Source organism: Pollicipes pollicipes, unplaced genomic scaffold, assembly GCF_011947565.3.
Source record: "Pollicipes pollicipes isolate AB1234 unplaced genomic scaffold, Ppol_2.1 Scaffold_3087;HRSCAF=3621_pilon_pilon_pilon, whole genome shotgun sequence".
In the NCBI taxonomy this organism is placed as follows: domain Eukaryota; kingdom Metazoa; phylum Arthropoda; class Thecostraca; order Pollicipedomorpha; family Pollicipedidae; genus Pollicipes; species Pollicipes pollicipes.
In genome coordinates this window covers 22,461,091-22,487,469 of record NW_023596225.1, presented here as the reverse complement: position 1 = coordinate 22,487,469, position 26,379 = coordinate 22,461,091, and the positions used below count along the sequence as shown (strand labels likewise).

At 54.2% G+C, this 26,379-nt stretch overlaps 1 protein-coding gene across 1 annotated transcript in view; it reads left to right on the top strand.

Moving 5' to 3' along the window:
- Window positions 1-17,613: 17,613 nt before the first annotated feature.
- The window catches only part of LOC119089896 (protein charlatan), an 11,211-nt gene continuing 2,445 nt past the window's right edge, over window positions 17,614-26,379 (top strand). Inside the window, exons 1-3 of the mRNA XM_037212700.1 lie at window positions 17,614-18,373; window positions 18,437-18,810; window positions 19,295-19,501. Of these exons, the coding sequence (XP_037068595.1) occupies window positions 17,744-18,373; window positions 18,437-18,810; window positions 19,295-19,501 (1,211 nt within the window). The 5' untranslated portion in view covers window positions 17,614-17,743. The remainder of the gene's footprint in view (window positions 18,374-18,436; window positions 18,811-19,294; window positions 19,502-26,379) is intronic.

Sequence of the window (26,379 nt, the reverse complement as noted above, 5' to 3'; positions counted from 1 at the left end):
TAACGATATCACGGCGTCATGGATGCACCGGTGACCTTGAAATGACCTCAAAATAGCAGGTATATCTCCGCGGGCGTGTGGCTCGGAAATAAGAGTGGCATAGGCCTTAAAGGGATGTTTCACTTTTGAGGATATTAAAGCAATCATAAGATATGATGAAATAGACTCACCTTTAACCATTGGTACGCTTTTAAGCGAAAAAGCCCGCTCGAGACAACACCATTTCTCTGTTTAGTAAAAATGTTTTTCAATACCTCAAAGTTTAATTAATTCATCGTACCTTGCACAACATTGACTTCAAGCCAATTGATGGCCGCTGTGTATGGAAATCGTGCTTACAAATGCCAAATATGAACGACTTGGCATTCTATCTTGTTGCGGCCTTGACCGCCGCATGCCTATTGAAATGACAGGATGTTTATGACGTTATTATGGCGTCACGGATGTTTGGGTGGCCTTGAAATGATCTCCGAAAAGTATGCACATCGTCGCGGGCGTGTAGCTCAGAAACTAGGGGGTTTGGGTCTTATGAAGGAAGGGTTGTGAACCGTGCCGAATGATCTTCATGATCGCCCTTTCAGTTCAAAACCCCATGCAAATGTGGGACACTTCCTTTAATGAGGGCAGGGCTGTGAACTGCACCGAAAGATATTGAAGATGATATTTCAGCTCAGCACTCCATACCAATGTGAAACACTTCCATGACACGCTCTTAGCTGAATAAGCAAACCAGTCATTGCCAAACTTTACCTCCACTTCGGTAATAATTGCAAATCAAAATATGACATCTGTGTAACATCTGTGCTTGAGGCACCTGTTGTTTATCATTCGCAATGATCCGTGCGTGGAGAGAATGCGGAGGCCTGTGAATGGCCTGCTACCATCCAAATCTATATGTGTATTAGTAGCTCAGACCTCAGTTGTTGGTTGTTAGGGTGCAAAACACATTTATCTGCCTCACGCAAAAGCAGATCGTGTACCGTAGTGCCTCAGCGAATTTACGTATTCACGTGCCAGTCATAAAAATGGTTACATGGAACGCATCAGCGATAAAGTTGCCTGCCGCACACTTACCCGTATTTATGCTTCTTTTATTGTTTCAGTTACTTACACATTCACCCGTAACTATTTTGAAAGAAATGGAGTAAACAGGGAGGTTTTAGGAGGCCTTCGTTTTCAATTTTTTTCTAGAATGGTCAAAGGTGGGAAACAGTACCATGATATCCCCTCCGCCCTGGATCCAAACCTGAAACCAAGTTGTCATAATTTTACTGTCAAGCGATCACCTCATCTTTGGATTCGATGCCATGACAGCGCAAGACCATACAGCGGCTCAATGAGTGGCGATGTAGATAATGCACCTGCATATTTACGTGACGTTGCTCCTAATGTGCTGAACATTCCTGGGCAGTCAGTGAGTGGACCCGTGGTCCGAGCTGGCTGGACCTCACGACTGAAAGCTCTGGCTGGACACAGCGTGGTGATGTCATCACATGCCAATCCTCTCGCGATAGTTCAATGGCCATTGTCATTTAGACCAAAACAACGATTGCAACGGTCAACAGTGCGCTGGTGATGAACCCTGGCGTCAAAAGCGAGAACGGGGTGGTGTTACCGCAGTAATAACGTTCGAGGTGCGGCAGCTCATGGGCCAAGCATTGCGTCACACTCAGCTCTTGAACAGCTTCAGTATGAAGTAAATGAACATACTTCCCATATTTACGTAATCATTATTTCTTTGTCAAGCATCGGGATCATGAAGGAGGACGACATGGGCCCGGGGACATGCATGTTATGGTAGGCAGTTTTTTGCTTGTTCCCCCATCTTTGAAATAGTTCTCGCGCCAACTGACTTCCAGAGGCAGACTTGTGTTTAATTCACCTTCGTGTAAGTTGAAATGATTCTGTCGAAACTTTCGAAAGCTGAATCATAAGCCAAATTAGCGATTTCCCAGGAAGCGGTTAGAATAAATGTTTGATTCAGGCAGTTCTGCTTTCGTTCATTCTGATTCTGCCCATTATCCACAGACGAAGGGACTGAAGCACGCGTGAAATTGGCTTGAGTCGAATCAAAAAAGCAAAGTTTGAAAACAAGTATCGTTGCAATTCTTTCAAACAAGATATGGTTGTCTACAAGGACCTTTACTAGTTACTAGAGCCAGTTACAACCTGTGCTCAGAAGTCTATAATCCACTATTTAATGCAATGTAGACAAATATAAGTGGAAACCTTCACCACCTTGTAATTGGCCAAAGACTAGGCCAGTTTCAGGCACAGGGACAACAAAAATGATGCGTGTATTGTTTCTGTGCGAAACTTTAACCTGACCACGGCTCACATTCACGGGTTTTGGGTTAAGGGGCAGGATGGACCTCCTAACCCAGATGGACCTAAGATGGACCTTCTAATCCAGGACAGGATGTTAACGATTCACGAAGGGGACCCCCAAATCTATCCAAAGGGTTTCGCTGCCCCAAAACAGGGCGTCCTAGTCTGGAACTGCGGCCATCTGATGCATGAAAGGGACCTCTTGTTCCCGAAATGGGTCTCCTCAATATAGAAGGTGCCTCCCAACCCAGAACAGGGGAACTCCTAGGTTGTAGTAGGGGCCTCCCGAACCAGCAAAGAAATCTCTTTTACGCAACATTGGGCCTCCTGATCTAGAACATTGCTTGCCTTATTCGTAAAAGTGACGTTGCTACATCTAATGGTGCAGCAAAGTGCCTTCTGAGCCCGATTGATTACGCTCCAGCTCAGTTATGGGGCTTCCTTAGTCTCAACTTTGGCGATCTACGGGTACCTACAATGCGTCTAGTTCGGAAAAGGGTCTCCCACGAATCTTAAGATGCAAAACGTGCTATTGCTCCCTCTGCCCATCTGCCGCACCGGCCCCGTATGTGGTATGTACCTGCCTTAGTAATGTGCATGATACCCGTGTTGGAGGTCCGTGTGGAAATGATTTGGCGGACAGTGTGTTCTGTCAAGCCCAAGACAGCGCCTGCGAGTATAGCCTGGACTTTGCTGTCAGTGGCTTGCATTTACTTGGCTGCTTCCCTTTTGATACGTGTTTTTGCACTTCGACCAAAGTATTTTGTTACTTGACAATCGCTGGAGCTTCCTAGTATGGGAAATTATTAACTTAGAAGCATTTCTGTTCTCACTTGGTTCAGCCCTAGGTCGAATTAAATAAAAAGAATTGATCAACTCTTGCTTTTGAACCAAACGTTTCTAAGGTAATGCGAATCACGGGCTGAATCACCTAAATCTAGCATGCATCGCGAGTCAATTCTGAATACGAATCGAGTTGAGCAGAAGATTGCCCAGCGACTCGTGACGTCACCAGTCACGTGACGTCTGAATGGTTGCTGGGTGAGAATGGCCGAGGCTTTCGATTACCGCTTACATTTGTTCGACCTGACGACTAGATCCAAAGATTGCACGGGGGGAGGGCCGGCAATTTGGCGTACACGGAACTCGCCAGTCGGTTGCGGTGGGCGACATGTCCTCGTTTGAGCGGTTTCATGTGCGGATCAAAGCACAGCATGTTCTAAATATAGATTATGCTTATGAATGTATGGTTGCAAGACCACCTGTCAGTTGGGATTAGGCCCGCGAGTGATCACGTTGTCTGACATTCTCTCGACGGAACCCACTTCAAGTGTGACTGACACGAACACCATGAGTGCATCGGAAGCGGCCTGTCTCGGAGCTCGAGCGCGTGACACGCCATATCACGGCGGTGCTGCGCCGCCGCGGCTCGCTCCGTGGTGGGCGTCTCCGGCGGCCCGGGGTGCCTGCACCGCACGCCCCCGGTCCAAACAGCGCCTGGGACCTTGAGAGAGGCAGCACAATCAGCAGTGAAAGAGTTCGATCAGGATTTGAGGGCGAGTCGTGGCCTCAGAAGCACTTAACGTTGTTTTTTCCATGTGCCGCCGTAGGCCTAGCGCCAAATTTTCCTTAACATTGGAAACAATTACTGACTCGCTCGAGCCCCTCCTCCCCCCCCCCCCCCCCATAACGCAACAGCTTTGACGACTGTGGCACGAGCGGTCATCGGAGGGGATGGAGATACCGTGAAAAGACACCTGGCCTGTGCTCCTCAGGCCCTCGCGCTGCGCCGGACCCCGCTCTGGCGGACGGGGTCCCAGAGCGAGCGCGGAGCGGGGAGAGGAGAGGAGGGTCGGGCCCGGCCCACCCTCCCTCCCCCCGCGCGGCGTACAGTCTCGCGCTGCCTGGCCTTGGCGGCGGGCGGCGCCGAGACTGTCCGGGTGGGCCGTGAAACAGGCCGCGCCAGGGGGAGGGGAGGCCGGGAGGGGAGGTGAGGTGAGGAGGGGGCCGCGCCGGGGGTGCCTGGCCGCTAGATCGATCGCCAGTGCAGGCGCGGCGGGCCCGGCGGCACGCGGCAGACACTCAGCGGGCGTTGACGGTGACGCCGGCCTATCACGACGCTGGCGGGCGGCGCGATCCTCACCGCGCCACCGCCGCCGGCTATCAGAGGTCAGTCACCCGCTGGTTCAGACCCCGCCCCGCCCCACCCGGCTCCAGCCTCGCTGGGTGAGGCGGCGCGTGGTTCTGGGGATGTCTGGACGTCCGCACTGTCGGCGCGTTGTGGAGTCGGTGCTCCGATCCGATGTAAACAAGCGCCGAGTCGGGCGAGCAGCTGACCTGCGGACCGGTCGCGCCGTCCTGAACCCGATCACCTTGCGTGCCCGACGAGCGGCGACGGCTGTTTGCTGGGCTGGAGCCGGTCTGGAGCAACGGTCCACTCCCATCCGCAGATTGCTGGTGGTTCGCCCCGGCCAAGTGGTCCGGCCTCGGCCCGGACCCGCTCACGGTCCACGCGCGGGTCCAGGACCTCCCGCCCCCTCCTGCCGTCTCCTATCCCAGCGTCTCCCTCGCTCGTGACGTCACTTCCGGCCGCTGGCTCGGTTCAGCGGCGCCGGGAGATTGTGTCGCGATTGTTCGCCTTTCACCGTCCTGTAGCACTTCGAGGGGAGAAGCCCCTCCGGCGGATATGACGCCTGCCCTCGCTGCTGTCATGGACCGTTTGGGAACGGGGCGGCTGGGACCAGCAGCGCGCGCGCGTTGCTCAGAGGGGCGTCAGCGCTCGCATTTCCGGCCTGGTGCACCGCCGTCGTTTTGTGATCCTCGGTCAAACCTCTCACGTTGTGAACGTCCAGTAGGTAGACATCGCAAACGTCAATCATGCGTCCGTTTCATAACCGGCGATAGGTGGCGTGCCGTGAGCGGCGGCCAAAACTGTCGGTGTTGTGATTGGCGGTCCGTGACGCATGGTGAACGTCTGACAGGCCGCGCTGTGGTGCCGATCACGCACGCGTCGTGACCGTCAGTCTGGGAGGTGTAGTGAGCTGTCTAGTGGACAGCCGTGTCATTGCGGCAGTCTCAGTCTCTGTCTCAGACAGTCTCGACCGTTGTGGACGGCTTCTTGACCCTAAGGGTGTCACTTTATACACTTGCTGTACGCATTGCTCAACACATGTTTCGCAATTCTTGGCCCTAAGAGCATGACGATGTTTGCAAAGAATCACGGTGAGGACTAAAACCTCTAGCGAAGAGTCCCAACCATTTTTCGAAGTGTCGTCCCAGGTCTGCACTGCCGTGAAGTACGACCAGAGCGGTTCTGAACTGTTCGCCATGTGAACATGTGTGAGGGCGGCACCGGGATAACTCGAAGGCTGGCCATCTCACTATGTCACTCTTATGCACATGACACGAACTTGTACGGCGTAAATACCCAAGGGGGAGAAAAGCATCGTTATCCCGATGTGACGTCATGTGCGACGGACGAGGTCCGGTTGTTAAATGAGGCAATTCTTCAAATGCCTTAGGTGGATGTAGAAAGGATGTGGCGGCGCTAGTGAATATCTCAGATGCCTGAAAGACGTCAAGTCGTTTAACTAGCGGAGTCCTCTTATCGCACTCAACGCTTGGCCAATGTACGATGTGTTGAGGAAATTAGCCTGTCAGAAAGCTTTGTCATTTTTCACGATTTCAGTGAGTAGGAAACTGATTCCGAACAGCTGTTTTGCAACACTAACAAACACCAACCAACTGACTGCCACCCCCGCGCCTTGTCTTGAGTCGGGACGCGCTCGATCAGAACACGGGTGCAGTTACGAAAGGTGTCACTTGCCCGTGATTGCTTTCATTGGCCTCGTGCTAAGCCAAGCCATGTCGACTGATTACAGCGTAAGGAGTGAACTCCTGTCAGAAAGAACTGGCACCGATTGAACTTACGAGCGTGACGCGGCTGTCGACTTATCCAACACAAACAATTCGGCGGTTGGTCCGGTCTCAGGGGCTGACCTCGGCGCCATAGCTGTTGCGAAGATTAGGGGGCAGTTTAGTAACGGCCCCATGCCCGGCCGCGAAGCAGAAAACGATCTTGCTGTCGTGTCTTCGATCCAATTTATTTTCATGCTTTCCTGTGCCGTCGGCTTCTTTCGTAAAAGCGCAACAATCTGTGGGCTTTACAATTCTCCAAACACCCTCGCTTCTGCCATCCGGCTACGTTAGAGTGGATATTTGTTGGTGACATTCGGTGCGCGATGACATTTTTGGCGCGCGATGCCTCCCGCCAGCGCGACAAATGGCCTTGAGCTCCACTGTGACTGTTTCGAAGGAAGCCCGTGCCTCTGATGCTGCGGAGCAGTGCCCGACAGAGGGCGAGTCGCTGGTGTGACGTTCTGACCCTTCGTGGGACCGATATGATCTTTAACACATTGGTCTCTCACAAAAGTCGGAACTCTGCCGTCAGTGAGCCTCGAATCCACCATTCGACGGGTGGATGACGAGCGTTCCTGGGTGTGGTGCGGTATCCTGTGCACTGTGCCTGTATTTATCTTCGGCATAAAGAACGGTACTGCAACAGTGTCTGTTGTTGTGCTAGTCGCGACTTACGAGCTCCTGATCGAAGTGGGAACACTCAGATTGTGATTCTTCTTACGACAGACTGTGATGAGATTTATCACAGGGTACACGCGCCCATCGATCTGCATGGTCAGGAGCATAGTAGATCGGGCAGTCCGGTGTTACTGTTACGGGTTCGTCATGACGCGTGCGATTCACTCGATCGGCGTGCACGCAAAACACAATCGGATCAAATGGATCCGTTGAAACGCTTGGATCGTGGCAGAATACAGCGAACCAATGCGAGGATATGAAAGCACCCAACATTCTGCCAGGCGTCTCCGCGTCAAGAGTTTCCACTTCCGCGTCCGCAAACCTTTCATAGGAGTTTCCGCGGTGGTTGAGCACGGCGCTCCACAATACCGTGTTCGTCGAGAGCATTTGCGGGGCACTCGGGCTAAATACTGCGCCGTTTGTTGGCTTAAGTAGGTGGAAGTGTGTCGGGACATGCTACATCCAGGCGTGTCCCACTGAAATCTGGCTTTGCAGCCGCGTATCGTTCGTGTGCACCCGTGCACCGCTGAATTGGGGTTTGTGAGACTTTTGCAAGGAATATCTTATCTGCAATAGGCATATTAGAGGTGAAAGGCTGCAAGTATGGTCCTGCACCAATGCAATAAGTTCTCTCCGGAATGAGTTCCGTCTTCTGATGCATAAATTCTGGGATGCCTGCTGCACACCCATCGGAAGCGAGCAGCGGCATTCGCCGATTAGTGGGCATGGACGCGCGTGGTGAGGTGTCTCTTGTGAAGCGCACTGATTTGCTGCCACAATATCAATATCATTTTTCGCTGAAGCTATTTTACGGTATGAAACGCGTTGAGAGAGTTAACAGTAACGCCAATGTCATGATGGTGCATGTGGAAACTGCCTGCAGAAAAGGCTTGGCACGCTCTTGGGGTGTTCCTATGCGCGCGCGCTTCTTTGCACCGGCGCATCCGGGAGCAGTGGGTGTCAGCGGGAGCACTGAGCACGGAAAAAGGAACGCGTGATGATGCTCTCAAATTGGATAGCTAATAAGAAACAAAGTGTGTCGACGGACAGGGAAGGAGAAAGCGATCAAAAAGTTCCGCATTCTGCCACAATGGCGAAAGGTCATTTTTGGTAGTTGTCACTGGCGTGTGGGATGTTCTGTGAATCCGAGTTTTCGGACTCGTGCAGTGTCGCCAGGGAGCTGGAAATCCCTGGTCGTTGGGCCACCGTAGCGACTGAGACGTCTTCTGCCGGCAATAGGATGTCTTGGAGCTCCGGCTGTCCACGAGCGTCATTCATAGGGTTACCCCTTACAACGCCACGAGAAGCGTCCACCCCTACCACCCGGTGAGCTGGGGCCACCCCTGCCATCGGTGAGCCTGGGCCACCCCTGCCTCCCACCCGGTGGGCTGGGTCCGCCCCTGCCGCCCAGTGAGCCGGAGCCACCCCTGTCACCAGATGTGCCGGGTCCGCCCTTGCCACCCGGCTGCCGCCCGGTGAGCTGGGGCCACCCCTGCCACCCGGTGGGCTTTGGCCACCCCTGCCACCCGGTGGGCTTTGGCCACCCCTGCCACCCGGTGTGCTGGGTCCACCCCTGCCACCCTGTGAGCTGGGTCCGCCCCTGCCGCCCTGTGAGCTGGGTCCGCCCCTGCCGCCCTGTGAGCTGGGTCCGCCCCTGCCGCCCTGTGAGCTGGATCCGCCCCTGCCGCCCTGTGAGCTGGGTCCGCCCCTGCCGCGCTCCGCCGGCCGAGCTGGCCGTGGGCGGCGGCGGCGGCGCGCCGGCCGCGTGGGCGGCCGGTGGGTGGTGGGAACGGTCGGCGGGCGGACGGTGCACCGATTCCGCGGCGTCGGCCGCCACCCGGCCGCAGTGGTGGCGAGCACCTCGCCCGCACGTGTGGCCAACGTTGGCGTCTGAGAAGGAGCTCCTGATCAGGTGAGTCTGCGCTGAGTTGCTCCTGCACACCGCGCTTGCCCTGCAGCGGCGCGGAGCCTGTCGTCCGAGCTCCCCTCACCCTCCCCGGCCCAGCCAGCCCAGCCAGCCCGGCCAGCCCAGGATCTCATCGGGCCGTGTGGATCCGCTCCTTTTGGACTGTGTTGTATCCCTGGCCGGCGGCGGAGGTAAGGGGGGGGGGGGGAGGGGCAGTAGTCACAGGGTGAGTGGAGTCTATTGGTGGTCTGGTGATATGCCTGCATGCTGCCGGCCCTAGCTACCAGGGGGCTGACGCGGAGAGGGCGATCTCCCGCTTTCCACGTACCCTGCATGCGTCCGACAAGCGGGTCCTAGTCCCATTCGAGCCTAGCTCGCTGTCTTTCAACTTCCCCTGCCCATTCGTTCCACCCCGCGGCCCGGCAGACGACGCCGAGCGTGGCTGTGGTGAAGAATGCCGGCGGACTGCCGGCGTCGGGCGGCGGGAGGGAGGGAAGCGGGAGGGGTGCTCATTGCGAGGCGGACAGAGAACGAGCCGAGAGCGAACTTTGAAGGCCACCTGGCGACGGCCTTCCCATCGTCTCTACGGAATCCAAACCGCAAGCTTGGTTTCTTGCCGACACTTTTGTGTTGACGCGCCCAGGCATCTGTGCTAATTACGGCGCGTCTACAATCGTGGGAGTCTGGTTTGCGTTGAAATGCGCGGCCTACTGGAGCCGTTGCGCTCCCGGATTCAAACGATCTCACTGCGATCGGGCAAGTTGTTGTTTTTGCGTTGATTCGGGACGATGTGGACACTACCAGAGGCAGCGTCGGGCTGACAGGCCCTGCACCGAGAAAATGACCCACGCTACTGGGAGAAGGCGGGGTTCAGTTGGTCCTCTGAGTGGGGGCCGATCGGAATGGCCTTCCGGGACTGGGCACGGTGTAGGTACACATTGGTACCTAACGTTAGAAAAAATAATTGTGCACCATTCGTCGTGTTTAAGGCGGAACATGTCGTAAATAATCTTAAAACAGGTAGATTCATGCTCCTACCATCGAATTTCAATAACTACGATAGCGAGCTCCCTACCACCGCACGCGCCCCACCGCCTCGACTCCCTAGCGCCGTTTCTGCGTTGTCGGTGCGTAATTACAAGATTTCTGCTTATCAAAAACCATAAAAATGTACGGGACCAAGGTAGCAATAATAATGCAATGAAAAAACATTTCTTATCGCGTCTAGGTATGTTTGTGAAACGGACAGGCCAGAATAGTCCAGAGCATAGCCTAAACTACCCTACCCTAACCTAACCTAACCTAACCTAACCAAACCTAACCTAACCTAACCTAACCTAACCTAACCTAACCTAACCTAACCTAGCCTAGCCTAGCCTAGCCTAGCCTAGCCTAACAACCTAACCTAACCTAACCTAACTTGATCTAACCTAACCTAACCTAACCTAACCTAACCTAACCCCCCATTCTATCCCATTCAACCCAGTGTCCCATTGGCATCCATGTTCCATGCCACATATATGCACCATATTAAGAAGTTTTGTTTAGCCGCCTTATTCTCATTTTGGCTTTCATTCCCTCCCAAAAACGTTATATTTCCCCACCATGTTGACCAACCTACAAGCAATACGGAAGACTGCTTGGATACACAACAAACACATTTTATTGGATTCTTGTTACCTTGGCCTCGTTCATTTTTATGATTCTTGATGCGCAGTAATGTTGTGATCACGCAGTAATGTGATTACGCGTAGAAATGGCGCCGGGGTCGTGGTTGCTGCGTGTTTGCGCTCGGATGTTCGCTATCGTAGTTATTTAAGTTCCAAGGTATGAGCTTAGATGACCTGTTTTACGATTAATTACGATATGTTCTGCCTTAGAAACGACGATTGATGTGCAATGCTCTTTCCCAACATGAGGTAGCAATGTATACCCTGACCTTGGGCATAGTTGGCTCTCGGGAAGGAGACGGCAGGCCAAACAGCTCTCGGGTGGGCAGTGTTCGGGGTGCTCCCTGTGCCCCGCCTCAGGAACACGCCGGACTGGCACGTTGTGTTGGCTGTGCTCCGGTCAAATGTCCGTAGCGGAAGCATTTATTTATATATATATATATATATATATATATATATATATTCCGATGGGGACGTAGTAGTGACAACAAAATCTCTGCGGGGGCGGTGCAAAAATGATTTTTACCTCGTGTCCTTTTACTCGCCTCCATAGGATCAATGTAAAATGTTGCTCGGTGCTGGGAGTAGCTCCCCTACCCTCCGCCTCTTATCAGCCGGCGCTGGTACACAGTCCGGCTTGAGCCACGGCTGACGGGGAAGGAGCGGAGCTCGCGCTTATGAGCGCTCCGCTGCAGTAGGCCGCCGCCGTTCACGCCAGAGCGTGGAGGCGGCCGCAGCCCGGCGCGGCGGCGGAGACTGCTGAGGCGGCGCGAGCGGCGGCCGAGGCTGCCGTCAGACCAGCGCGTGTCGACGGGGCAGGTGGGGTGGCGGGGTCGCGAGTTCCGGGTCGATCACTGACGGCGCACGCCCACCCACAGCTCCCGTTACCAGGCTGGTTTGCCGCTGACGGGAACGCAACGCCCACTGCGGTCTGCACAGTCCCAGCTCAGGCGGGGACCTTCAGTGTGCGGAGGCGTGTAGGACAGGGTCATCGGCACTATTTTTAGCGGCCCGACGACGCGTTGAACTTCGGAATGTGGGGAGCGTGACAGCACTACACATGTGGAATAAGCGCCGCCACTGAATGGACGCCAGGAGCACCTAATGGGCGCATCGGACGTCAAGGGCAAATCGTGCAGACCTGGAAGTGTGCATGAATTACGTCACGTGGACTGTTCGCGCCTTAAAATCGTGAGAGAGGAAAATGACCGGTCATATACAGGAAATGGGCGAACCATGTTAGCAAGCCCCCGAGGAGCTGTACAGTCCCTTCGGGCCAACAGTCGTGAAGCGGCAACCGGTCGCCTGTATATCGTCAGTGCGCCATGGGCGTGTTGATAGTGAGAGCTTGTTACCGCCTGTCGGCTTATTGGGTCGCACTCCGCTGGTTCGTGGCCAGTCTGAGGGTGGTGGGATGTCTGGTGTCAGTCTGAAGGCAGTCTCTATGGTCTGCTATCGATGTAACCCGATACGGTCGCACCGCTGGTTCGTGACCGGTCTGAGGGTGGTGGGATGCCTGGTGTCAGTCTGAAGGCAGTCTCTTTAGTCTGTTGTCGATGTAGCCCGGTGCAGTCGCACCGCTGGTTCGTGGCCAGTCTGGGGTGGTGGGATGTCTGGTGTCAGTCTGAAGGCAGTCTCTATGGTCTGCTGTCGATGTGGCCCGGTGCAGGGCCGACCGGCTGGCGGTGGGCCGGACAGCCCCGCGCCGACTGCGCAGCAGGTTCGGAGCTCCGCCCGGTGACCAGTCCGCCCCCGCGCCGCGTCCCGCCCGTGGGTGGTGAGCCCGGGCTGGGCGTCGGCCGCCGGAGCCTCTCCCGCCCCTGCACTAGGCGGGTCAGCTGTACCTGTCCCTCCACCCCAGCACCACACGGGTCAGCTGTGCCTGTCCCCTCCACCCCAGTACCACACGGGTCAGCTGTGCTTGCCCCTCCACCCCTGCACCACACGGGTCAGCTGTGCCTATCCCTCCATCCCAGCACCACACGTGTCAGCTGGACCTGTCCCCTCCACCCCTGCACCATACAGGTCAGCTGTGCCTATCCCCTCCACCCCAGCACCACACGGGTCAGCTGGACCTGTCCCCTCCACCCCTGCACCATACGGGTCACCTGTACCTGCCCCTCCAACCCAGTACCACACGGGTCACGTGTACCTGTCCCTCCATCTGTTTGGATAGTGGGCATTAAGGGGCGATGAGTTCGGATAGTGGAATTAACGAGGAAACTGTTGAAAATATCATTAAGAAAACGATGAGGCACTGGTGTTTATCACTTACGATTATTTTCGTTTCCTTTTTCTTTATGATTTGGTGCGGCTTCCTTGCAGGAGATTCAGCCTTTCTGTTTTAAGGGATGGAAAAGAATAAGCTGACTCCTAGGCATTGATACCATAGCAACGGAAAACAAGCATGTGCAATGCGATAGAAGTGCAGTTTGGCCGAAAACTGCAACAACAGTCAAATGACGTGGGAATAGGTCACTTAAAGCTGCAGTTAGTAGATCTAAGCTAATGATTCTAAACAGAAGTTTCTTCTTTGTACACCATCCAACGACCTGTGAGCACCATTAATGGCTAAAACGCCACGCACGTATTTTGGAGGAAATGAATATGATAATTAACGTAAAATTTGGGAGCGTAATTTCCACACACTTTTTCTTAGCGAAATCCTTAATCGCTTTAAATCCGACCCCTTAATCCAGCTGTCGCCTTGAACATAAGTGCAGGAACGTCCCAGAGATTAGATCGGCCAACCAATTTTGAAGTAGATTCTTTCGATTCGTCGCCGCACGGCTAATGTACGGTACTCGTGAAAATGCGTGGCCATAACACCCATGAATCTCACTGCTTCCGATAGCCAGTGTTCTTGAATATCTAAATTGATGTGGACTCTAAACGTCTGTGCTGGGGATGGGTGATTGATATTGCACCAGCGTGATTCGGGCATCGTCGATGTCTTCGATATGCGCGCCCGACAACCGTGTCACACAGCAAGTTCGCGGGGCATCCCTGTGTCTCCGCTTGAGGGCCTATCGTTCGCTACAATTACCCTGTTTACATGGGCAGCTGTGATTCGAATTAAGCCGGGACCCGTCCTCGATCCGAACTATCTGGCCCATGTATACACTCCGCGCCGTTCCGCTGATCGAATCGTGCGCCGGAGGAAATCCCTTCCCGTGAGAGGATCATCCGTTCAGGAAGGGATTTCGTCCGAATTATCGGCCGTCAGCTGTCTAAACAAAAAAAAAGAAAAATGCCTGGCGCACGCAGTTCTGTTCATAGCCATTTCAGCTTTGTGCGGTGTTACGCTTTTCCACGGGTTTTTAGCTATTGCTCGAGACGGTTCAAGTCCAGGATGGTAAGGGAAAAGAGAAGGAAGGTGAAGTTGACATCATGCTGCTAAAACTACTCTTATTATTGAGGGCCTTGAGTGGCTAGCAGCACAGAAATGCTCACGTAATTTGGCCTTGCTAGGCGCTTGATCTATGCAGACAGCAGGCGTCGACGGTGTTTGGTGCTATCTTTCCGCCTAAAGGTTAGATTAATTTACATCTGGGGCAGGCTCCATGCTTCCAAAAGCCAGATGGAGGTAATATGGTTATTTTATATAGCTTTGACTTGTTCTCATTTTAATTTTTGGATTGCTCAAAATTCTTGCAGAGAATGCCTCCAAGTTTCATTCATTAAGTAAATACCTTAAGTCCCCAGGAGTGTTTTTGCAGATGTTCCTTAAATTAGGATGCTGGTTGCTTGTCAGTTAAATTTGTGTGAGAAAGGTAGCTTAAAAATTGCTGCACGATATGACGGATGAACAAATATAGATCATTGCAGTCAGCTCGGAATGTGAACTTTTTTAATGGTAGGACCGAAATTGCCCAATGATGGGGTCAAAACAGCAAGAAAGCAAATGTGAACACTGGATGAAAATAGTTGTCATCATTACTCTGCTAAATCCAAGTTTGTGTGTTCCATGTGCAGGAAAACAGTGCATAAACTAACACCTAACACGATGGCTCATGCTGCATGGAGAACATGTCTGTGTTGCATATCATCACCTGTTTTTGTGCTGGTGATTAAATATGTCACCTTGGTGCTTTTTTGTGATGGGTGTCTTTGCAGGCCACGAGGTAGGTAATTCAACTGTTCAACAATTCTTGCAGGGAGTACCAATAGTTTCTTTCATTAGGTGAATACATAAATGCCCCAGGATTGATTTTGCAGACATTCCTCCTGTGACTTGAACACTTGGTTGACCACCTATTGGCAGGAGGGATGTGCTGGATATTGGTGACTGGCTTGTCAAGGAAATATGAAGTTACGTCACACTGGTAGACCAACTGGCAAGGAAGCGGGGCCTGGAATATTTGTTTTTGATGCAGTTAGGCTGTTTGTTTGTGTCAGTTTAATGTGTGTGAGATAGGTAACTCAATAATTCCTGCATGATGCAAAGGATCAACAAATATAGGCAATAGATCATTGCAGTCAGTGCAGAATGTGAACTATTTTTAATGATGGGACAAAAATTGCCCAGTGATGGTTCCAAAATGTCAAGAAAGCAAATGTGAGCACTGGATGAAATTAGCTGTCATCAGGACTCCGTCGAATCCAGGTTTGTGCATTTCATGTGGAAGAAAAACAGTGCATAAACTAAGTAAACCTAACCTAATGCCACATGATGTGCAGAGAACATCTGCAGTGCACATCATTACCTGTTTTTGTACTGGTGAGTAAATATGTTGCCTTGGTGCTTTTTTTGTGACATGTATCCTTGCAAACCATGAGGTGGATAATTGAGCTGTTGCTATAATTAATCATTTGTTATGAATTTTGAGCCCAGATTGCTTTTGTCATGACAGCTCTGGGGCTGGTTCACGTTATGATCTTTGGACTGTGCGAACACGGCTGTTTGTGCCACCTAGCCATCAGTCCATATCAGCCAATGCTGTTGACTGCAAGGATATCAAAGCAGTATTTCAACCCTAGTATGTCAAGAAAGCAAATAGCTGCATTCTGACTTGCCAGTCCATGCCAAGTCTAAATGGCAATGCTGCCCTCAGGTACTAATTGCATTGGATGGGGAAAGACAACATAGTTACACAATTTTTGCCACTAACTGTGTAGCATTCATGAGTCATTTCTGTAGCTTAGCTCACTGTTGCAGGCTGCTCATAAATGCATTGGTGCGGGATTAGGTAATGTGTTTCTTGGGCTGCGCAAAGTAGATGACATGATGCTGGGTGGCATACTGATGAGTGTGGTAAGTTTGTGAGTGTCATTGGCCAATACAAGAAAATACTGATTTCGTGCTAGCCAGTTTCCTGCTAGTAAAAAATTGCATATAACACTGCTTATGTGACAGATTTGGCAGTGCTGACTGCGCAACTCCTGTGTTTCAAGTGCTATGGCTTGTGCTGTAGCTTCAAAGCCTGAGTCCCGCACAGATCATTTTTCCAACGGAGTCCATTTCCTCCTCGCCCTCAAAGCTGTCTCGCGCCCACCATGGCTCGTGACATTCGCCATCCATACGCAGAGTACCGGCTTTTTTTCTTCTTGTTTTGTTCAGTTCGCCTCAAAAGCGCAGTTTTCGCCCATAACCCGTTCCTTGGTTCGAACTAAGCGGGATCGAACTATCGACCGTTAATCCGACGTAAAGCCGGTTTCCCATGTAAACGCCCCTCGCCGAGAGGGTTAACGTCGCATGATCCGTTCCGATCTTAATTCGAATTATCCTCGGCTGCCCATGAAACCGGGTAAATGCCACCGTATACGGGACTTTCGAAAGATCATTTGGGGCAAACTCGTACCTCGGGCAAACTCGTCTGTGCCCGTACCTGAAACATTGGCGAAAGTGTAGCCCGTGTATTGGGGAGGGGGAGAGGAGGGGGGAGGTGGGGGGGGGGGGGGGGGGGGGTATGACTGGTGGTGTGATTTCTCATCGTGTTGTGTTAAGGATGTGTCACTACTTCTCAATCGCATTGCTTCTGAGCTGATCATGTTTCAGTGCGTGATGTGGCATCTGTTAATGAAGAATTTTGATGCGATGCATGCGCTAGATGTGTCTGTTCCAGTATTTTTCGACCGCAGTGTTTCCTTGCAAATGCCCTTGCAGTGCCCGATGCGCACTGTATCAAATAATAGTGGACCACAAACATTTTGCGACTTTGCAGTGCTTAGACTATGTGAGCATTCACGGACTAATTTACATGTGTCGACCGTCCTGTGAAAATATTATTTCAACATTCACCCCTCGAGTGTTCCGTCGGAAATTCACCCGCCATTTCTTTTTTATCTCAGACTTTCACGCTAGGTAATCCCTTCACTAAATGGCACGTGCGTTTTCTAGTTGAATTGTATCCTTAACGTTGAATGCATTCTTGTAGACATGTGCACTTCAAAGTGGTAAATATAACTGAAACATTATTTAAAGTTCAAGCAAAGCCTTACCACTGCATAGCTTCCCAAGGATTCTGTTCAGCTCGATTGCTCGCTTGAATACGTTTTCGCGATCGTGAAAAACTCCGAAGTCTGTGCATACCAGCGAACAAGACATACTCTGGTTCGTTTTTGCCTGTGTGGCTGCGTTCGCTTGCTCTCTTCGCACTCTCGCTGCATCTGAATGCTGTGCCATTTTAAACATATGCCCGTCTTTGTCTTTCCCCTTCGTTTCAGATGTGCCAGATATGTCCACTTGGGCCGTACTGTCTGCTCCCCCCCCCCCCCCCCCTTTCATATGCGCAAGATGGGTTCACCTGGGCTTTACTCACCACGATTGATAATGCCATCTCGATTTTAGAATTAAAAGCATTCATATTCTCTTTAACCTTCATTGCACGTGGTGTGTGTGAACGAACAGTCGAGGCGCCCTGATGCTTCGCATTGTACATGGTGGCCGAGCGATTCGAGCATACTCAGTCCTCGTTAGCCGACAGAGCCAGGGAAGCCTGAAAGCCTCGCTCCCCACTCACATCCCGCCTCGACACTGGTTCCACCACTGACTTGGCCCTGGTCGTTTCGTGTGCGGCAGGTCGCGATGGCGGCGATGAATGGCGCGGCCGGCCTCATGGAGGCGATCTCGGCGCGCCTACGCCGCGGTGACGTCACGTTGGAGCGGGCCGACAGCAGCGGCGACCTGTCGGCCGGGCCGGCAGAGCTGCGCTGGCACGACGCGCCCATCGCCACGTACAGCGGCGAGCAGCGCCTCTTCCGCTGCGGTCAATGTCCGGTCACGGCCTTCGTGGCCCGCCCCATGGCAGAACACTGGCTGGGCACGCACGCCGACTTCAAGGCGTTCCAGTGCCCGCACTGTCCGTACATGAGCTCGTGGCAGCGCTGCGTGCGCATGCACCTGGTGCGCCACCACGGCGACCGCGTCTCGGAAGTGTCCGAGTTCAACAACAGCAACGTCATGACTGAGATCCTGGACCGGCTGGCGGTGCTGAAGCGGCAGGGCGAGCAGCAGGCGCCGACCTCGCCTCCCGAGGAGGAGGCGGCCGACGGCGCCGAGGAGGCGTCCGGCAAGCGGCACCATTGTCCTTACTGTCCGTACTCGACACACCGGCGCGACCTCTACAACCGGCACGAAAACATTCACAAGTCGGACAAGCCGTTCCAGTGCTACATCTGTCAGCGCATGTTCAACCGTGCCGACCACGTGAAGAAACACTTTCTGCGCATCCACCGCGACGACCCGTACGACGTGACTCGCATTCGGCGCATCCCGCCCAAGACGCTGACGGCGCAGGTGTACTACACTCGCGCGCCGGCCATCGCCGCCGAGCGGCACATCAAGCCACGCGCCAAGGCGACGCCGCCGCCGCCCTCACCGCCGCTGGCCCGCGAGGAGACCAAGCCGCTCGTGCTCAGCCCGAACGCGAGGGTGGTGTCGCGGCGCGGCAGCGGCGGCGGTGGGGGCGGCGGCGGCCGGAAAGGGGCGCCGCAGGCAGCCGCCTCGCCAACCGGCACCGCCGACCAGAAGGAGAACCGCCAGCAGCCGCTGGGCGGCTCAGTGCCGGTGTCGGACGCGGCAGACGATGGGGCCGGCGGTGACGCGGCCGAGCCTGCCGAGCGGGCCGGCCGCCAGGGCTCTTTCGCCTGCGCCGAGTGTCCCTGGCGCGGCTTCGACTCGTGGTGCCTGAAGCGGCACATGAACACGCACACAAAGCCCTACACGTGCCCGCTGTGTCCGTACAAGGCGGCGCGCTCGGAGCGACTCACCTGGCACGCCTCCAAGGTACACGCCAAGAAGATCTGCATCAAGTGTTTCTTCGTCTGCGACGACCCGGTGGCGCTCAGCATGCACCAGCTCAACACCCAGTGAGTGACGCCACACGCTGGCCGGCCCGCCGTCGGTGGGATGAATGTGATCGGAGGGCTTTGAGAAATATTTGGAGTTTTAGTCGATAACCGATGTGATAAACGACATTATGATTTCCCGTCTAGTGTGCATCAAAGAGAATCCACGACAGAACGTTAATTTGCGCATTCGGACCAACGCTGCGGCTTCTGCAATAGTGTCGGGGTGTGTTTATTTGCTACCACTGCCTCTAATGATCTGTACTTCCGAAGGTAAACAACTTGCATCTTGCATCACTGGTGGTAAACTGGCATTGCGGTAATGACCATACATTTCACGCAGATGTTTGGCATTGTAGGAAAGAAGACTGTCAATGATGATATTTTCTACGATAACTCCGAGATGGGACTGACGAATGGTTGGACGGATAGACTGATGATGCTGGCAGATGATGGGAACACTGTCCACTGTCATCTGACCGGCGTGCCGTGCCTGCTGTTCCAGTCAGAACGGTCAGAGCCGGCAGGGCTTCACGTGCGTCATGTGCGCCAGCAGCTTCCAGCTGCACGCCGAGCTGGAGGCGCACATGGTGACCGACCACGGCCGTCAGATGCTCGACTGCGCCGTCTGCCTGTTCCGCACCACGGACCCGGCCGTGCTGACCGACCACGTCCGGTACAGCCACCAGCGCGGCAGGGGCAGCCCGCCGCCGCCGGCACCGGCGCCGGCCGCGCCCGTCATCCTCAACGTGCCGTCCGTGCGCAGCGAGCCGACGCCGTCGCCGCCGCCGGCCGAGCCGGAGCCGCCGACGCCGGCGCCGGCGCCGATGCCGGCGCTGCCGCTGCCGCTGCCGCCGGGGCCGGCGCCGGACTGCGAGCTGTGCCGGCTGGTGCGGCCGCCGCTGGTCTGCGTGCACGGCGGCCGCCGGCTGCGCTGCCAGGCGGCGCGCTGCCGGTTCGAGACGGTCGGCGACGGCCCGCTGGAGGCGCACGTGGCCGAGCGGCACGCGGACGGCGCGCTGCGCTGCCCGCACTGCGCGGCGCCGCTCGGCTCGGTGCTGGAGTTCTGCCTGCACTGGCCGCTGCACCACGTGTCGCTGTGCTGGAGCTGCGCCGAGCTGACCGAGCAGCACTTCGGCGTGCTACCGCCGCCGCCGCCGCCGCCGGCCGCCGAGCCACCGGCCGCCATCGACTGCGCCTCCTTCCTCCGCCTGGAGATGACCGAGCAGGAGGAGGACGATGACGAGGAGGCACTCTTCACAGGTGAGGAGGACGAGGAACCGGCCGCCAAGAGGAGCCGCAAGCAGCCGCGGCCGCAGCGCCGGGCGGCCTCGCCGTGCGGCGCCGCCTCCGAGGCCGGCGCCAGGCAGCGCCGGCCCTGACCAAGTCCGGCGGCACGGTGGCGGCACCGGCACGCCCCAGCGCTAGCCGAGGCACACGGAGGATAGAGAAGGCAGGTCTGCAAATATCTCTGGGGTGGGTGAGATGAACACCCGGAACGGTCCGAGGGAGAAGAGCGAGTCGGAGAGCGAGGACAATGGTCACAAAATAACATGATGGACGCTGATGCCCGTCGTGTTGGGCTTACGTATTGCTCAAAATGGTGTGGTTGAATTCATGGTGTATATGGAAAGGTGGAATCTCTCGTGGCCAATCACTTCCGTATGAGCCGTGTTCTTCAGGGAAAATAACTTGCTATAGTGCGATGCATTGCCTCTAGTCATGTGTGTCATGTACAACGTAGAGTCCAAGAGTGTGCAGTAGCGGTAGGTAGTTAGGTAGGTTAATGTTTCGTTTCCATCCTTCAATGAGTGTGAAAATATCAATGCTACTTTCTGTTGTATTCAATTGAGAAAGCGTGATGGATGTACGTATCGTGTGAGCAAGACGTTTTCTCAACGAAGGAGGCCTAACAGCATGCATGAGGTTATTTTCATACTTCATTACATCGAGCCATATCTAAATGAAACGAGCACTTTCCTCAATCCATGTGCCTAATATTGATCTTCAGAAAAGCATATATACCCGATGGAGAGACAAATATTTTTGTACTTCTAAAGCATAAGAAACAGCCTATCCATGAGGAGGAGGCAAAATAAATGAAGCAGTTTCTGAAGCTGATCACGAATGAAAACATGCATTCTGGGAACATTAGACAACGGGTGCCCGGTGGATTGTGGTTCCGATGTGCCATAAGCGCCCGGTCTGTGCAGTTTCAATGGAAACTGCACCGCTGGGAACAGCGAGTGAGGAGGTTAGAGTGTGGACGCATTGCATGTGCTCACCCTTTTGACATCTGGAGCGTCATGCGCATGGCTGACACATCTTTGCACATTCTGTCACACTTCAGTATGTGCATGGATCAGGCATTTCCAGCAGGAGTGGACTTCAGCATGGAATCAAAATGTACAAATGTAGTTGCACCAATGCAAACGACTGAATGTTTTGTGTGACTTTTTGTATTGGAGGCGTTTGTTAAATAAATGAAACAGCTGACAGTGCTTGTGCTGTGTGGGTGCAACGTGACATCCGCAGTAAACGCGCACTAAAGCCCTAATTAACAACAACAAAAGCGAGCAACTACGTCTTCAGGGCACCGGGTGACTACGACAAAACAGGATCGAGTAAAAACAGGTCGGAGTAACCCCCCCCCCCCCCTTCACTCTGTTATTCAGTGTCGCGTCGATAGCTCGGTCAGCGTCACACAACGGGCTTTGATGCGTCCACTGTTCCAGGAAAGGGACAGGGGGCCAGGGGAACCAGATGGGAAAGGAGGGAGGGGGGGGGGGGGGTATGGCGGCGTCCACCGGCTTCCGTCAGGGCTGGTGTCCCAATCCGGGATGAAATGCTTTGGAACCCCGTAACGGTGGTACCGTGGAGCTGTACTTCGACTTGCAATGCCTGACTGTTGCTGGTACCCGACATACCGTCCTACACTGAAAACGCCAACAGCTGATACTTCGGCACCGGGACCAGCTGAGCATAGCCGGCGCTAGCTGGGCGCCCCTGCGTCTGCGGTCCGGGCCAGTGGCGGTACCAGGATTCGTAGGACTCGGGATCAGCGGGCCTTGCCCGGCGGAGAGCGGTCGGGCCTGAGGTGCCGCAATCCGCTGTACTCGAGCAGACCAGCCTCGTTGGGCTCAGGACGACTCAGAGCAGGGCTGATGTCAAGCTCAGGACGGCTCAGAGCAGACCAGCCTCGTTGGGCTCAGGACGGCGCAGAGCAGGGCTGCTCTTCTATCTCCCCGTCGTTTACCTCTAACCTTCACTTAGCTCGGTGCGTTCCCATACTGCAAGGATGAAATGCTCAACGTGTAAAATGGGTGTCTTAACACACGGCCCAGGGGTGCTATATTGCTCAGTTTTAGCCTCAATCGATGCTGCGAGAATGCAGACACGGCTCTTACTTCGGTTAAAACGGCCTGGCCGCCTATCGATCTGGTTTGCTTTGCGTAAGTTGCCAAGTGCGTGTCAATGTTCAAGCCACACGCAGCGGTAGGTGGATACAGAGAAACGTCCGCTTCCGGTCGTGTTCGTAAAGCCCCACTCGAGTAGGTGTTACTATCCTAATCGTTAAATCTGAAGGGGGCCGTTGAATGACAGCATGCAGGTAATGAACCGAGCAATTGACCTTGTACGTGTTGGGGTTAACGACTCGGAAGTCCTCCACCGAGGACATTCACGACATTTTAGAACAGTTTAAGGGCCCGATGCAACGCTCAGGGGTCCCGTGCGGCGGTCTGGTACTGCCAATGAGGTCATGGATCGACTCCCAAAAGTGACCTGAAGGCGCTAGGCCGCCAGCAGGCTCTGGGACGATCCCAGAGGCTCGACACATTTCCGGCGGAAACTTGAAACGTGCCATGCTGCTGGACAGTCTGTCGTGTTGGCGATGGTAGAAGGGCTTGTAAAAATCACTGTGCATCAGACACAGTTGCACACTCCCAGCAGGGTACTCAATGGGCATGTTGGCACCGGGGCACATACTCCCGTATAATTTTTTTACATAAGTTAATGCGACTAAACGTCGAATAAACGTCGAAGGTCATCGGATTTGGTCTATAGAAAGTAGTAGAAATGATCAGTGCCCTGTGGTCAGATGGCTCCAATGAAGCCAAACCACTGATGTTTAGTTGTAGTTCTACACATGATTTTAGAAATATTGCCCTCGTTTGTCGTATCATGTTATGTTTCGGCTCGTTCGTTCTGAAGTTAGTTTATCATCTCAATTGTAATCAACGTCTATCCCTTGACCCTCATTGCATATTAAAATATACTTTATGATCGTCATGAATTTGGATTTCGGGAACTCGTCACGGAACTCGTTCGTGCTCATGCTGTGCAACAGATAGCAGCAGTTCAACAACAGAGAGCAACAGAGAACACAGCAGTTCACCGTCGGAGTCCGCGAGACGGCGCGGGAACCGTTCCGGGCAGGGGCCGGGGAGGGAGAGGGGGAGGGGAGGGGCGGTCCAGCCCTGACTCAGCTCAGAGGCGGGCCGTTGCAGATGTGGTCCTCTGGAGACAGAGGGGTGCACCCCAGCCTCCGGCTAGACCGGGGGAGGGGGGGCCGCCGTCCCCCTTGGCGAGCCGCCGAATCAATACCAGACGGCGGCAGGGGGAGGCAGGCGAGGGGAGGGGAGGGGACACGTCACCCCCGCGCTCCAGACCCCGACCGAAACGCGATCAATACCGGCGGCGGGAGGTGGGGTGGCGGGAGGAGCGACCACAGCTGAGGCTGGGGCCGGGCCGGCCGCCGCCACCGCACCCGGCCAAGGTCCGCCGCTGCTGGGCTGGGCTTGAAGGCATGGCGCCTGTCGGGGGCAGCCCAGCCCGACCAGCCGACGTCCCCCTGTGCATGGCGGTTGGTTGGCCACGGGACCACAATGGTCCGTGATGGGACGTGTAAGATGCAAGACGTAGGGAGTAACTCCGGAGTGGCGTGAGAGTAGGTGTATGGCGGAACTCGGGAGTGGCGTGAGAGTGGATGTATGGGATAACTCCGGAGTGGTGTGAAGGTGGATGTATGGGCGAACTCCGGACTGGCGTGAGAGTGGATACACGGGGGAACTCCGAAGAGCCGTGGGGGTGGATACATGGCGTGCATCGTCATTTCGCCTTTGTCGTGTCGTCCTGGTGAGGGCAGACGGTGCCTGAGAGCTGCTCAATAACCATTGGTTGTGCCGATTAATCGACAGTACACCATCACATACTGCCTATTATTACGAACATCTGCTCCGTCTGGTATGCGACTAGCCTTACCTGACGGCCAATCTAGTACGGCTCTCTGCAGCCGTAGTAGTTTAGCTGGCTCGACTCGTCGCTCGGGTTGCATCACTTGCTTCACTTGGTGATGCAGGTGCATATCACCACAGTCAATCAGGAGATGTGATACCGCCGTAGTCTCAGGCTCGCCGGAACCTCATTTGACGGACAGATCGCTCGTGAGCATCGCAATAGTAGTCAACTGTCTGATTGCGGTTCGAACGGCCGCAGTCGACGACGAGAACCAGGGTAGTTCAAGAGCCGGAAACAAGCTGGCCGAGCCACCACGGTCCCTTTTCCAACAGCAGCTGCGTGCTGTGTAACCTTCATCCACGATACGTGATCAAAGCATACCCTTGACATGCAGTCCTTGACTCGACAACTGGCGCACAAATGTGCTACAAAAAGGCTGCGATCCCCATAGTTGCTGGCGCCTCGCCCCTCTCCCAGAACGCCAGTTTCTCCCAGAGCGCCAGTTTGGACCTCTGATCATCAACAAAGCCTCTCTGGCCGCCAATCCCAACGACGCCCCTGTTTGGGCACGCCATCCTCAAGCATGCCCTGCTGTCCTACTGTGACCCGCGTTACAGCCCGATACATGCTGCAAAGCGGCAAACCATGCTTGCAGCTGGCCTCGGATTTAGCAGCGCCACACGCCACCACCGCTCAGGCCCGCAACGGCGGGCCACTACAAGCTCTTGATCCGCTAAACGATAGCTCACCGCGTCGTGGCACTGGTGTACTCTGGGTCGCCACGGTGACGGTACAATCAATCTCGGGCGGCCGGGCTCTGAGGATTCTGAGGAGCCGGTCACGTGTTCTGCTCAACAGGGCTGGTCCGGCGGGGAGGCACTGGCTGCCGACTTCGGACTCGGGTCACGGGCGGGTCACGGCATACGCCGTCAGCCAGAGCCTCCGTCACTGCATTACCGACCGCGGGCGACAAACGTGACGGCGCAGGACACTGCGCGGTAACGTTGACTTCTATCCGACAGGCGCGTAGCGAGGACGTTCCAAACTCAGAGCGCGGAGATCAGAGAGCTGTGCTCAGAGCCTGCTGTGCTCTTGCCGTGCTCCTCCAGGTCGATCTTGTTCGACCGGGCTAGGTCTGGTCAGAGTGGCGACGGCTACACCTTTTAGGCGAGTGCTGACGGCCAAGACCACCTGCCAGGGGGGGGGGGGGGGGGGCGGGTGCGTGACACGTGATATACTTCGGCGAAAGTTCCTGGTGAACTGGCACTGCTCTCCTGAAGAGTTCATGGTCTTCGTCACGAACTGCGTTCAAAAAAGTTCTGATTGTAATTTTCTCGAAGACGTCAGGAAAATTAAGCAAAGGAGATCCTCAACCCGGCTCAACTTCATGCTTGTGTCAACAGATCGACACGCATGCAAGACGGAATAGTGGCTTGATGGTCCCATTCCCTAAAACGTGTTCGGGCTGGAGGTCAATTAAGCCCCCGAAGGTCCTTCCGAAATGACTTCCAAATGGTTTCCAAACGATTTCCAAACGATCTCCAAACGATTCCCAAACGATTTCCAAAATTTTGCCGAGCTGTAGAGAATTGAATAACCGATCGCTAAGTATACAAATATATGTAACTTGCAAGGTTACACCTTACAAGTGTAACCTTGCAAGGTCAAGCCCACAGCAGGTCAAAGTCAGGCCATGTATCCAGGGAATCATTCAATCTGATGCAGCAATGAACGGTTAGACGAAGCCATGCATTTCTGTGATAGCCTCCTAAGTAACGCAGCGATTGAATTAACAAATTCCATTGACCTAAGGTCAGGTATGAAGGCCAGACCAAGGTCAAATCCAACAGTTTTCTTACTCTAGGGCGCGCTCTTTCGGGGTAGTTTCTGGTGTTCATTTTGAATTTATTAAGAGCAGGAACCACATTACATATCCTCCATTGACTTTTTAAAGCTTAGAATAGGTCGTTGACCTATTATGACCCCCGGTAATCATTTTGTCTTTAGGAACATGTTGCCTGGCGTAATACTTGACGCTCATTTAAGTGCAAAAATCAAAATACTGGCATTGTTTTGGTCATCATTGCCTTCGAACGATCACACGATGTCACTGACTTGGAGTGAACACAAATCACTTTCTGCTTAGAATAGGTATCTAGGTCTGCAGCGGTTGCATGACAAGGTATGGGAACACTTTGGACACCAATGTGGAGTTTGGCACTGTTTTATCTTAATTGCCTCGAAGATCATAGCCTAGCAAGTACAATGTTGACACAAATGAGTTCACGCACACGTCAACACACCCTGTAAATTCGATGTTTCTAGCTTCCTTACTTTCTGAGATCTCAGCGA